This window comes from Somniosus microcephalus, chromosome 1, assembly GCF_052327205.1.
Source record: "Somniosus microcephalus isolate GS21.2 chromosome 1, FLI_Smic_1.0, whole genome shotgun sequence".
Lineage (NCBI taxonomy): Eukaryota > Metazoa > Chordata > Chondrichthyes > Squaliformes > Somniosidae > Somniosus > Somniosus microcephalus.
Window position 1 is genome coordinate 27,848,115 of NC_140987.1, and position 12,947 is coordinate 27,861,061.

At 47.6% G+C, this 12,947-nt stretch overlaps 1 protein-coding gene across 1 annotated transcript in view; it reads left to right on the forward strand.

Annotated features, from left to right (window-relative positions):
• Window positions 1-12,603, forward strand: part of LOC147124005 (kynurenine/alpha-aminoadipate aminotransferase, mitochondrial-like) — a 121,061-nt gene extending 108,458 nt beyond the window's left edge. Inside the window, exons 12-14 of the mRNA XM_085977001.1 lie at window positions 4,904-5,010; window positions 6,559-6,660; window positions 12,438-12,603. Of these exons, the coding sequence (XP_085833127.1) occupies window positions 4,904-5,010; window positions 6,559-6,660; window positions 12,438-12,479 (251 nt within the window). The 3' untranslated portion in view covers window positions 12,480-12,603. The remainder of the gene's footprint in view (window positions 1-4,903; window positions 5,011-6,558; window positions 6,661-12,437) is intronic.
• Window positions 12,604-12,947: the final 344 nt, after the last annotated feature.

The following is a 12,947-nucleotide window of genomic DNA, read 5'->3' on the forward strand; positions in this document are numbered from 1 at the left end:
ACAATACAGGTAAGTGAATCGGGCAATGGGTAAACACACAACAAGACAAGTTAGTGAATCGGGCAATGGGTAAACATTCAACAAGACAGGTTTGTGAATGGAACAATGGGTAAACTCACAACAAGACAGGTTAGTGAATCGGGCAATGGGTAAACACCCAATAAGACAGGTTAGTGATAGGGCAATGGGTAAACACCCAATAAGAGAGGTTAGTGATAGGGCAATGGGTAAACAGCCAACAAGACAAGTTTGTGAATTGGGCAATGGGTAAACACTCAACAAGACAGGTTAGTGAATCGGGCAATGGATAAACACCCAATAAGACAGGTTAGTGAATCGGGCAATAGATAAACACCCAACAAGACAGGTTAGCGAGTCGGGCAATGGGTAAACACCCAACAAGACAGGTTAGTGAATCGAACAATGGGTAAACACTCAACAAGACAGGTTAGCGAATTGGGCAATGGGTAAACACCCAGCAAGACAGGTTAGCGAATCGGGCAATGGGTAAACACCCAACAAGACAGGTTAGTGAATCGGGCAATGGGTAAAAACCCAACAAGACAGGTTAGTGAATCGAACACCCAGTAAATACCCAAGACAGGTTAGGGAATCGAACAATGGGTAAACACCCAACAAGACAGGCTAGTGAATCGGGCAATAGGTAATCACCCAACTTTCAGGTTAGGGAATCGAACAATGGGTAAACACCCAACAAGATAGGTTAGCAATTGGCCTATGGGTAAACACCCAACAAGACTTGTTAGAGAATCGGGAAATGGGTAAACACTCAACAAGACAGGTTACTGAATCGGGCAATGGGTAATCACCCAACAAATAAGGGTTCTAAATTGGGGGAAGGCCGATTTTAATAAGATAAGACAGGATCTGGCCAAAGTGGACTGGGAGCAGCTACATATAGGAAAATCCACATCAAAACAGTGGGAGGCTTTCAGATGGGAAATAGAGAGAGTACAACACCAACATGTTCCTGTAAAGGTCAAGGGTGGGACCAACAAGCAAAGGGAACCTTGGATGACAAGGGATATACAAAAATGCATTAGGAAAAAAAGGGGGGCTTTTGGCAGTTACAAAAGACAAAAGATGGAGGAAGCCCTAGAGGAGTATAAAAGGTGCAGGGGCATACTTAAAAAGGAAATTAGGAGGGCGAGGAGGGGCCATGAAATAACACTGGCGAGCAAAATAAAGGAAAATCCTAAGATGTTTTATAAGTATATTAAGGGCAAGAGGATAACCAGGGAAAGGGTAGGGCCCATTAGGGACCAAAGTGGCAAGCTGTGTGTAGAGCCAGATGAAGTAGGTGGGGTTTTAAATGAATTTTTTGCCTCTGTGTTCACTATGGAGAAAGACGATGTAGACATAGAAGTCGGGCAAGGGGACTGTGACATACTTGAACATATTAGCATTGGGAGGGAGGAGGTACTAGCGGTTTTAGCAGGCCAAAAAGTGGATAAATCCCCAGGCCCAGACGAGATGTATCCCAGGCTGTTGTGTGAGGCAAAGGAGGAGATTGCAGGGGCTCTGACACAAATTTTCAGAACCTCTCTGGCCACAGGGGATGTACCAGAGGACTGGAGAACAGCTAACGTAGTACCATTATTCAAGAAGGGTAGCAGGGATAAACCAGGGAATTACAGGCCAGTGAGCCTAACATCTGTGGTAGGGAAATTATTGGAAAAAATTCTGAGGGACAAAATTAGTCTCCACTTGGAGAGGCAAGGATTAATCGGGGATAGTCAGCATGGCTTTGTCAAGGGTAAATCATGTCTGACCAATCTGATTGAATTTTTCGAGGGGGTGACTAGGTGTGTGGATGAGGGAAATGCTGTGGATGTGGGTTACATGGACTTCAGTAAAGCTTTTGACAAAGTCCCGCATAGGAGACTGGTCAAGAATGTAAGAGCCCATGGGATCCAGGGGGCCTTGGCGCGTTGGATCCTAAACTGGCTGAGTGGCAGGAGGCAGAGGGTGATGGTCGAAGGTTGCTTTTGTGACTGGAAGCCTGTGTCCAGTGGGGTACCTCAGGGATCGGTGCTGGGTCCCTTGCTGTTTGTGATCTACATTAATGATTTGGATGAGAATGTAAAGGGTATGATCAGTAAGTTCGCGGATGACACGAAAATTGGTGGGGTGGTAAATTGCGAGGAGGAAAGCCTCAGGCTACAGGACGATATTAACGGGTTGGTCAGATGGGCGGAAAAGTGGCAAATGGAATTTAACCCGGAAAAGCGCGAGGTGATGCATTTTGGACGGACAAATAAGGCAAGGGAATACACAATGAGTGGTAGGACCCTAGGAAGTACAGAGGGTCAGAGGGACCTTGGTGTACATGTACATAGATCCCTGAAGGCAGCGGAACAGGTAGATAAGGTGGCTAAAAAGGCATATGGGAAACTTGCCTTCATTAGCAGAGGCATAGAATATAAGAGCAGGGAGGTTATGATGGAGCTGTACAAAACGCTGGTGAGGCCACAGCTGGAGTACTGTGTGCAGTTCTGGTCGCCTCACTATAGGAAGGATGTGATTGCTTTGGAGAGGGTGCAGAGAAGATTCACCAGGATGTTACCTGGGATGGAGCGCCTCAGCTATGAAGAAAGACTCAACAGGCTGGGGTTGTTTTCCTTGGAGCAAAGGAGGCTGAGGGGGGACCTGATTGAGGTGTACAAAATGATGAGGGGCATAGATAGGGTAGATAAAGAGGAACTTTTCCCCTTAGTAGGGGGGTCAATAACAAGGGGGCATAGATTCAGGGTAAGGGGCAGGAGATTTAGAGGGGATTTGAGGAGGAACTTTTTCACCCAGAGGGTGGTTGGAAGCTGGAACTCACTGCCTGAAAGGGTGGTAGAGGCAGGAACCCTCACAACATTCAAGAAGCATTTGGATGGGCACTTGAAATGCCATTGCATACAAGGCTATGGACCAAATGCTGTAAAATGGGATTAGACTGGACAGGGATTGATGGACGGCGCAGACACGATGGGCCGAAGGGCCTCTTTCTGCGCTGTAAAACTCTATGACTCTATGAAAACAAGTTATTGAATCGGGCAATGGGTAAACACCCAACAAGACTTGTTAGAGAATTGGGAAATGGGTAAACACCCAACAAGACAGGTTAATGAATCGGGCAATGGGTAAACACCCAACAAGACAGGTTAGTGAATCGGGCAATGGGTAAACACTCAGTAAGACAGGATAGTGAATCGGGCAATGGGTAAACACCCAATAAGACAGGTTAGTGAATCGGGCAATGGGTAATCACCCAACAAAACAGGTTATTGAATCGGGCAATGGGTAATCACCCAACAAGCCAGGTTAATGAATCGGGCAATGGGTAAACACTCAACAAGACAAGTTAGTGAATCGGGCAATGGGTAAACACACAACAAGACAAGTTAGTGAATCGGGCAATGGGTAAACACTCAACAAGACAGGTTAGTGAATCGGGCCATGGGTAAACACCCAACAAGACAGGTTAGTGAATCGGGAAATGGGTAAACACCCAACAAGACAGGTTAGTGAATCGGGCAATGGGTAAACACCCAACAAGACAAGTTAGTGAATCGGGCAATGGGTAAACACACAACAAGACAAGTTAGTGAATCGGGCAATGGGTAAACACTCAACAAGACAGGTTAGTGAATCGGGCCATGGGTAAACACCCAACAAGACAGGTTAGTGAATCGGGCAATGGGTAAACACCCAACAAGACAGGTTAGTGAATCGGGCAATGGGTAAACACCCAACAAGACAAGTTAGTGAATCGGGCTATGGGTAAACACCCAACAAGACAGGTTAGTGAATCGGGCAATGGGTAAACACAAAATTACGTAGAACTTACAGCACAGAAACAGGCCATTCGGCACAACAGGTCGATGCTGGTGTTTATGCTCCACATGAGCCTTCTCCCACCCTGCTCCATCTAACCCTATCAACATATCCTTCTTTTCTTTTCTCTCTCATGTAAGCATCCAGCTTCTCCATAAAGCCGTAAAAATGTATAACCCCAAAAAGATTGGTTAGCATATCAGGCAAAGGAGTAAACACCCGATACATTAATCTAGCCTTTTTAAAAAAATATCTTTTTAGATGCTGACAGTCCTGTTGCATATTTCCAGCATTTTAAGAAAATCCATGTGTTTGAGCGACGTTCAGCATGTCCACTCTTTACCGCCGGTGTCAATATGAATTGGTCTATTTACCAGAACGTTTACTGCCATTTTTTTTTGTGTTTCCTGCATCAGTCATGATAATTGGCAGATGTTGTCACATAGGGAGGGCTGTAGACGGTGGTGTTGCTCGCACTGTGACGAGGTGCTTTACGTTTCAGCTCACCGAAGCCAGAAAATAATTCTTCCACATATGTAGAGATTTGAAGAAATTAAAAACAGGAAGTGCTGGAAATAGAGCGACGGTCAGCCGCCACCTGGACGAGGAAGGAAGGTCAAATTACTCGGCCTGTCTCTTCATCAGACCCGAATTCTGAGGAAGGCCCACGTCCCGTCCCAACCATTAACCTTCCTTTCTCCTTCGCCTCGAGTTAATTAGCGAGCGGAATATTGTTGGCCCAGGTTTAGGGTCCGCATGGGTAAAGTCTCCCCCACCCATAGAATAATGGAACAATAATTCTTGAATATTGCACGACTCCAATTGTCTTTGATACACTGTAGAACTCTTCCATGTCTGCTGATTTTAGTTTTTTATTCAGTGACCAGAAAGCAGAACCAGGCAAAAATGGACTCCCCGCAATCTTCCTTTCTAACATTCTAGACATGTGTTTTGTTTCTCCTTCCTGTCCTAGCTGAGCTAACAGTTATACGCAAGCCTTACAATACCTGCTTTGGTCAATATTTCACAAACCTTTCTCTTGCTACTTTCTTTCCAGATATCGTTGATTGGCATGTCCCCAGTGCTGGCATGTTCTTCTGGATGAAGCTAAAGGGAATCCCAGACACTTACAAACTAATCTCGGAGAAGGCCCTGAAAAAAGCGGTAACGGCTTGACTGATGGAAACAACTCTTCCGGCAATATCCGACTGTCCGGAGGGGAACTTTTTTGTTTCCTTTCCTCTCTCCTCTTCACTCTCCCCTCTATTCACTTCTCCTCTTCACTCTCGTCCTTCTCTTCGCCCTCCCCTCCTCTTCACCCTCGCCTCCTCTTCACCCTACACTCAATTCCTTAAATCTTTACGGGCCTGAAATAGGTGGCGCGCACCCAAGCAGGCTCCACAAGCCGGAGGCCCGAAGTTTGCTCCCTAATTGGGCCTCAGGACTCATCGTGCGTCCAGGAGCATCTCGCCGCTTTGAAGAAGACTTGTTTAAGAACCAGGCAGATTAAGCAGGAGGAGGAGTACGGGAGAGCCGGCAGAGGCCCACGGTGGTGCTGTGATGCCAGGAAAAGCACTCTTGCTACCTCGCTCCCCCCACCCCCTGCACCCCGCCCCCACCGATCCCCTCCGTCTCCACATGAAGGTCAGTTTAAAAGAAAGAATAATGACCTTGTTGGTAATGGCCAATTGGAACCAAAGGAGTAGAGCAGAGCACACCTCAGTGCTGACAGATTTCCAGAACAGGTCCTTAAACAGGCGTGATGCCCCTCGTTGACATATTTAATGGAACAAATGCTTGTTTTAGGCGACCGTCAGAGACGCCTTAATATTGCCTGAACCCAATAGGGGATTGGACGTATTTCAGGCGTGCCTTGGGCCTAGGACATAGCCCTGTGAAATTGGACCATTTTGCCCATGTTTCTCGCCCAAAAAAAACACCCGCAAAGAGGTCCAATTTCTATCCCCAGCATCTCATGAGTGGGATCCTGAACCCCAACAGTCCAACACGACCGGAACCCCAGTAGTCCAACACACTGAACTTATTCATTTACCATTTTAAAAAGTCTTCTCAACGGTTTAACATAGAAACATAGAAGATAGGAGCAGGAGTAGGCCATTCGGCCCCTCTAGCCTGCTCCGCCATTCAATGCGATCATGGCTGATCATCCAAATTCAGTACCCGGTCCCTGCTTTCTCCCCATACCCCTTGATCCCTTTAGCCTTAAGAAATATATCCAACTCCTTCTTGAATATATTTAATGAATTGGTCTCTACTGCCTTCTGTGGTAGAGAATGCCACAGGTTCACCACTCTCTGGGTGAAGAAATTCCTCCTCATTTCTGTCCTAAATGGCTTACCCCTTATCCTTAGACTGTGACCCCTGGTTCTAGATATTTTAATTTCAATGCAATATTTACTGAATTTCATGCCACGGTTTGACCCTGAAGATTTCCCTCAAAATTCCTCGTCCTGCTCGTCCTCCCTTCTGATTTAGTTGCTCTTTCACTAATAGACGGGAGTGCCCTTAAACATTTGCTCTGCAAAGATGTCTTATGTTTATTTTATTTTCTCCTCCTCTGACCCCCTCCCCCACTTTTTATCTTTGCACAAGTTTTAAAAGGTTCTTGTAGTGAAAACAATGATGGTCGGTCGTATTTGGAGCGTTAACGATTGGCTCTTGCTAACAGTGCGTATGTCTGCCTCTCCTCAGGTGCTGTTCGTTCCCGGTCAAGCGTTCATGCTTGACAGCTCGGCACCATGCTCATACGTCCGTGCTGCCTTTTCCCTTTCCACTCCCGAACAAATAGATCAGGTAAATGTCTTCAATATTCACCGATTCAATAAGTACTCACAAGGACGATACCAGAACTGAGAGGTTATAACTATCAGGAAAGACCGAACAGGCTGGGGCTCTTTTCTCTAGAAAAGAGAAGGCTGAGTTGTGACCTGATAGAGGTCTTTAAAATTATGAAGGGGTTCGATAGGGTAGACGTAGAGAAGATGGCCTAGAAATTCAGTGCCCTTAGCACCGATTTTGCGGCGCTAGAGGGCCTAGCGCTGCAATTGGCGCCGGTTCCTAAATTGCCTGGGGCCCTTCCGCGGCGGTAGACCGGTAGCGCTGCGCCGGCACCGATGACGTCATCGGTGTGCGCAGCGTCCCGGTTGCCGTGGTAACCCGGCCCCAAGCCGAAATTCAGTTGCGCCCGCCTCGCCCGTGGCAGGCGCAACTAAGACTCTGGCAACAGAGTCTTCCCCCAGTGTGCGCCGGCGCATAAAGGTGGAGCGGCGGCCGGCCGCGTTCCCGGCGGCCGCCTGCCCGCACCTCCCTTCCCGGACTCCTGCATTCCCCCCCCGCGGCCCTGATCAGTGTCTCATGCGAGCCCGGCACTTCCCCGAGGTGCCGGACTCAGATGTCGGGTCAATCCGCCGGCCAGTTGTCGGCTGCAGGCAGCTCCTCCTTAACAGGAGGAGGAGGCCTGCAGTTCCCCCGCCTGCCGCACCGCATCGGGTGCCGCAGCGGGGGATTAGCGCCGGGAAACCCAAGTTCACGCCCGTTTTGAGGCGCTAAAGGAGGGTTTTAGCGCCCGCCGCCGTCTGGGCCCGGCGCACCCGAATTTTCATCGGGCGCTGCCGCATTACCGCTGGCGCAAACTTTCTGGCGCTACAGCCCTGGCAAGACCAGAACCCAATTTCTAGGCCGATGTTTCCACTTGTGGGGGAGTCCCAAGCTAAGGGTCATAAATATAAGATAGTCACCAATAAATCCAATAGGGAATTCAGGAGAAACTTCTTTACCCAGAGAGTGGTGAGAATGTGGAACTCACTACCATAAGGAGTAGTTGAGGCGAATAGCACAGATACATTTAAGGGGAAACTAGATAAACACATGAGGGAGAAAGGTTATGCTGATAGGGTCAGACGAGGTAGGGTGGGAGGAGGCTCGTGTGGAGCATAAATAGGTTGGACCCGTTGGGCCGACTGGCCTGTTTCTGTGCTGTAAATTCTATGTAATTACACAGTGGAAGGGAGCACTCGCTATGGGGGAAAAATTCGGTATCGCCCCAATTGGGCGCCGTTATCGGCCGTGTGCAAAGTTCAGCGCCTGGTGCTAATTATCGCCTCCGATAGCAAACTTGGCTTTTATCGCCCCTGGAGGTGATTGGAGCGCTAAATCAGGCGCTTCACACCTGTCTTAAGGCGCAAAGGCCGAGGAGTGAGGCGTTACCTCAGAGTGCTGGCAAAGCAAGGAAGGGCATATCAAAATAAACCTGCAAAGTGCTGCTCAGTACTCAAAACTCCTTCACACAGCGTTGAATCTCTCCAGAAGTCTCTCTCTCTCTCTCAGACTGCGTGGTGCAAAAATGTCACCGATAAAAAAAGGCAGGAAGCGGTCACCTTTAAATAACGCTCCCCTAATCCCTTTCTGACTGCAAAACACTCCCCTCAACCTGTCGTTGCTAACGGCAGGCGGTAAGGCAGTGGGCGCCACTCAATATCCGGTCCGGGGCGCTACCGGGGCATTGCACACTCGACTGACGTCACAATCTGACGGCGCAGGAAATCGTGGCGGTAGTGTTTACCGCCGCCGCAAAATGTCTAGTTAATTTCACGAGCGGCACAAACATCACCGCGCCCGGCTTCTAGTTGCTTTGCGCCCCAATTGGCGCCGTCTTAAGCACTAATGGGAGGTGCAAATAACTGAATTTTTCCCCCCTGGAGACTAGCTCCTGAGCCAAGAGTATAAAACAAGGAGACATGGAGGCCACTCCCTCCTGAAACTATAACCAAAATACAATTCCAGTAAGTATAAGAAAACAGCTTGAAACTTTTCACCAAAGCCTCATTAGCTAATCAACAGCCACAACAACTTGTATTTATATAGTGCCTTTAACATAGTAAAATGTCCCAAGGCGCTTCACAGGAGCCTTCTCAAACAGGATTTGCCACTGAGCCACATAAGGAGATGTTAACATAGAAACATAGAAGATAGGAGCAGGAGTAGGCCATTCGGCCCCTCGAGCCTGTTCCGCCATTTAATGAGATCATGGCTGATCATCCAAATTCAGTACCCTGTCCCTGCTTTCTCCCAATATTCCTTGATCCCTTTAGCCCTAAGAAATATATCTAACTCCTTCTTGTATTTATTTAATGAATTGGCCTCAACTGCCTTCTGTGGTAGAGAATTCCACAGGTTCACCACTCTCTGGGTCAAGAAATTCCTCCTCATCTCAGTCCTAAATGGCTTACCCCTTATCCTTAGACTATGGCCCCTGGTTCTGGACTCCCCTGCCATCGGGAACATCCTTCCTGCATCTAGTCTGTCTAGTCCCGTTAGAATTTTATAAGTTTCAATGAGATCCCCTCTCATTCTTCTAAACTCTAGCGAATATAAGCCTAATCGACCCAATCTCTCCTCACACGTCATTCCAGGTATCAGTCTGGTGAATCTTCGCTGCACTCCCTCCATGGCAAGAACATCCTTCCTCAGATAAGGTGACCAAAACTGCACACAATACTCAAGGTGTGGTCTCTCCAAGGCCCTGTATAACTGCAGTAACACATCCTTGTTCCTGTACTCGAATCCTCTCGCTATGAAGGGCAACATACCATTTGCCTTCTTAACCGTCTGCTGCACCTGCATGCTTACCTTCAGCGACTGGTACACAAGGACACCCAGGTCTCGTTGCACTTCCCCTTTTCCCAATCTATTGCCATTCAGATAATAATCTGTCTTCCTGTTTTTGTCACCGAAGTGGATAACCTCGCATTTATCCACATTATACTGCATTTGCCATGCATCTGCCCAATCACCCAACCTGTCCAGATCATACTGGAGTTTCTCTGCATCCTCCTCACAGCACACACGCCCACCCAGCTTTGTGTCATCTGCAAACTTGGAGATATTACATCTACTTCCCTCGTCTAGATCATTTATATATATTGTGAATAGCTGGGGTCCTAGCACCGATCCCTGCGGTACCCCACTAGTCACTTCCTGCCACTCGGAAAAAGACCCATTTATTCCAACTCTTTGCTTCCTGTCTGCCAACCAGTTCTCTATCCAAGACAGTACCTTACCCCCAATCCCATGTGCTGTAACTTTGCACGCTAATCTCTTATGCGGCATCTTATCGAAAGCCTTCTGAAAGTCCAAATACACCACATCCACTGGTTCTCCCTTATCTATTCTACCAGTTACATCCTCAAAATATTCCAGTAGATTAGTCAAGCATGATTTACCTTTTGTAAATCCATGTTGACTTTGTCTGACCCTGTCACTGTTTTCCAAGTGCTCTGCTATTACATCTTTTATAATGGACTTTAGCATTTTCCCCACTACCGATTTCAGACTTACTGGTCTATAATTCCCTGTTTTCTCTACCACCTTTTTTAAATAGTGGGGTTACATTAGCTATCCTCCAATCCATGGGAACAGTTCCAGAGTCTATGGGATTTTGGAAGATGACGAGCAATGCATCTACTATTTCTAGGGCCACTTCCTTAATACCCTAGGATGTAGATTATCAGGCCCTGGGGATTTATCGGCCTTCAATCCTGTCAATTTCCCTAACACCATTTCCCTACAAATACTGATTTCATTCATTTCCTCCCTTTCATCAGACCCTATGTTCCCTGACATCTCTGGGAGGTCATTTATGTCCTCCTTTGTGAAGACAGAACCAAAGTATGTATTTAATTGGTCAGCCATTTCTTTGTTCCCCATTATAAATTCCCCTGATTCTGACTGCAAGGGACCTACGTTTGGCTTCGCTCATATTAGGACAGGCGAAAGAGGTAGGCTTTAAGGGATGTCTTAAAGGAGGAGAGAGAGGTAGAGAGGTGGAGAGGTTTAGAGAGAGAATTCCAGAGCTTAGGACCCAGGCAACAGAAGGCACGGCCACCAATGGTGGAGCGAAGATAATCGGGGATGCGCAAGAGGCCAGAATTAGAGGAGTGCAGAGATCTTGGATTAATGAGGTTACAGAGATAGGGAGAGATAGGGAGTGATGGCCATGGAGTGATTTGACTATTCCAGTGCTCTCCTGGCTGCCCTCCGATTTTCCACCCTCCATAAATTTGAGCGCATCCAAAACTCTGCTGCCCGTATCCTAACTCGCACCAAGTCCCATTCACCTATCAATTACCTGCATTGGCCCCTGGTCTGGCAACACCTCCATTTTAAAATTCTCATTTTTGTTTTCAGATCCCTCCATGGCCTCAGCCCTCCCTATCTCTGTAATCTCCTTCAGTCATACAAGTCATCTCCGCACTCCTCCAATTCTGGCCTCATGCGCATCCCCAAATGGTTAGGGGCTAGGTATCCTGCGGTGAGTGTCCCACCTCCTGACTCCCCAAAGCCTTTCCACCATCTACAAGGCACAAGTAAGGAGTGTGAGGGAATACTCTCCACTTGCCTGGAAGAGTGCCGCTCCAACAACACTCAAGAAGCTTGACAACACCCAGGACAAAGCAGCCCGCTTGATTGACACTCCATCCACCACCTCAAACATTCACTCCCTCCACCACCGGCGCACCGTGGCTGCAGTGTGTACCATCTACAAAATGCACTGCAGCAACTCACCAAGGCTTCTTCGGCAGCACCTCCCAAACCCCCGACCTCTACCACCTAGAAGGACAAGGGCAGCAGGCACATGGGAACACCACCACCTCCAAGTTCTCCTCCAAGTCACACACCATCCTGACTTAGAAATATATCACCGATCCTTCATCGTCGCTGGGTCAAAATCCTGGAACACCCTCCTTAAGGTGGGAGTACCTTCACCACACGGACTGCAGTGGTTCAAGAAGGCGGCTCACCACCACCTTCTCGAGGGCAACTAGGGATGGGCAATAAATGCCGGCCTTGCCAGCGACGCCCACATCCCATAAGCGAATAAAATAAACATTTTTTTTAATCGTTCCACCCTAGGCATTCAGCTGCCTAGGCCCCTGAGCTCTGGAATTCTCTCCCTAAAACTCTCTCTCCTTTTTAAGACGCTCCTTAAAACCTCCCTCTTTGTCCAAGCTTTTGGTCACCTGTCCTATTATGTGATTCGGTGTTTGATAATCGCTCCTGTGATGTGGCTTGGGACGTTTTACTGCGTTAAAGGCGCTGTATAAATGCAAGTTGTTGTTGTCGTATGATATTGCTCCAAAGTGTCACATAGGGCACAACAACAAAAAAAAGTTCCTGTCTGGCGGAATCTAAATTTACTGCAGTTTACCCAAGGTCCCCTTCTGCCTGTCCCAGTGGTTCAGGCAGACTTTAAACGATCCCGTAGCAACTATCTGAAGAGGAGTAGGGAGTTATCCAACGTTCTTCCCTCGCCCAACACCACCGGGAACACGTTACCTGTATCATTCCTTTCGTTGCTGCTTGTGGGATCTTGCTGTGCTCAAAATGGGTGAGCTGTTTGCTCGCGTAAGTGATTTTCCTCTTCAAAAAGCCAATCACTGTATGCGAAGTGCCTGGAGCCATTTCTGAGAGGTATGGTAAGGTCAATGCCAGTTCCTTCTGTACGCTTGTCTAACTTTCCGAAAAATAATGGAGTGAGCGTTCCTCATTTACATTTTTCTGATTCTTTCTAGGGTTTACAAAGACTGGCCGCACTCATCAAAGAGACTGCGTAGAACTGCTTAAAGAAAAGGATATGCACAACAAGACCAGTCACTTAGTAAACTAAATCAAAATAAAGCTGGGGAATTTAAATTCTGTTAATCAAATAAATCTAGAATAAAAAGCTAGTAGCAGTAATGGTGACCTTGAAACTTTTGGAGTGTCGTTAAAAACCCACCTGGTTCACTGGTGTCCTTTTAGGGAAGGAAATCTGCCATCCTTACCTGGTCTGGCCTATGTGTGACTCCAGACTAACATCAATGTGGTTGACTCTTAACTGCCCTCTGAAATGGCCCAGAAAGCCACCCAGTTGTACCAAACCACTACAAGAAACAATAATAAGAATAAAACCGGACTGACCACCCGGCATCGACCTCGGCATTGGCTTCCGACATGACAACAGCACAACCAACCCAATCGACTCTGCAAAGTCCTACTCACTAACATCTGGGGACTTGTGCCAAAATTGTGTGAGCTGTCAC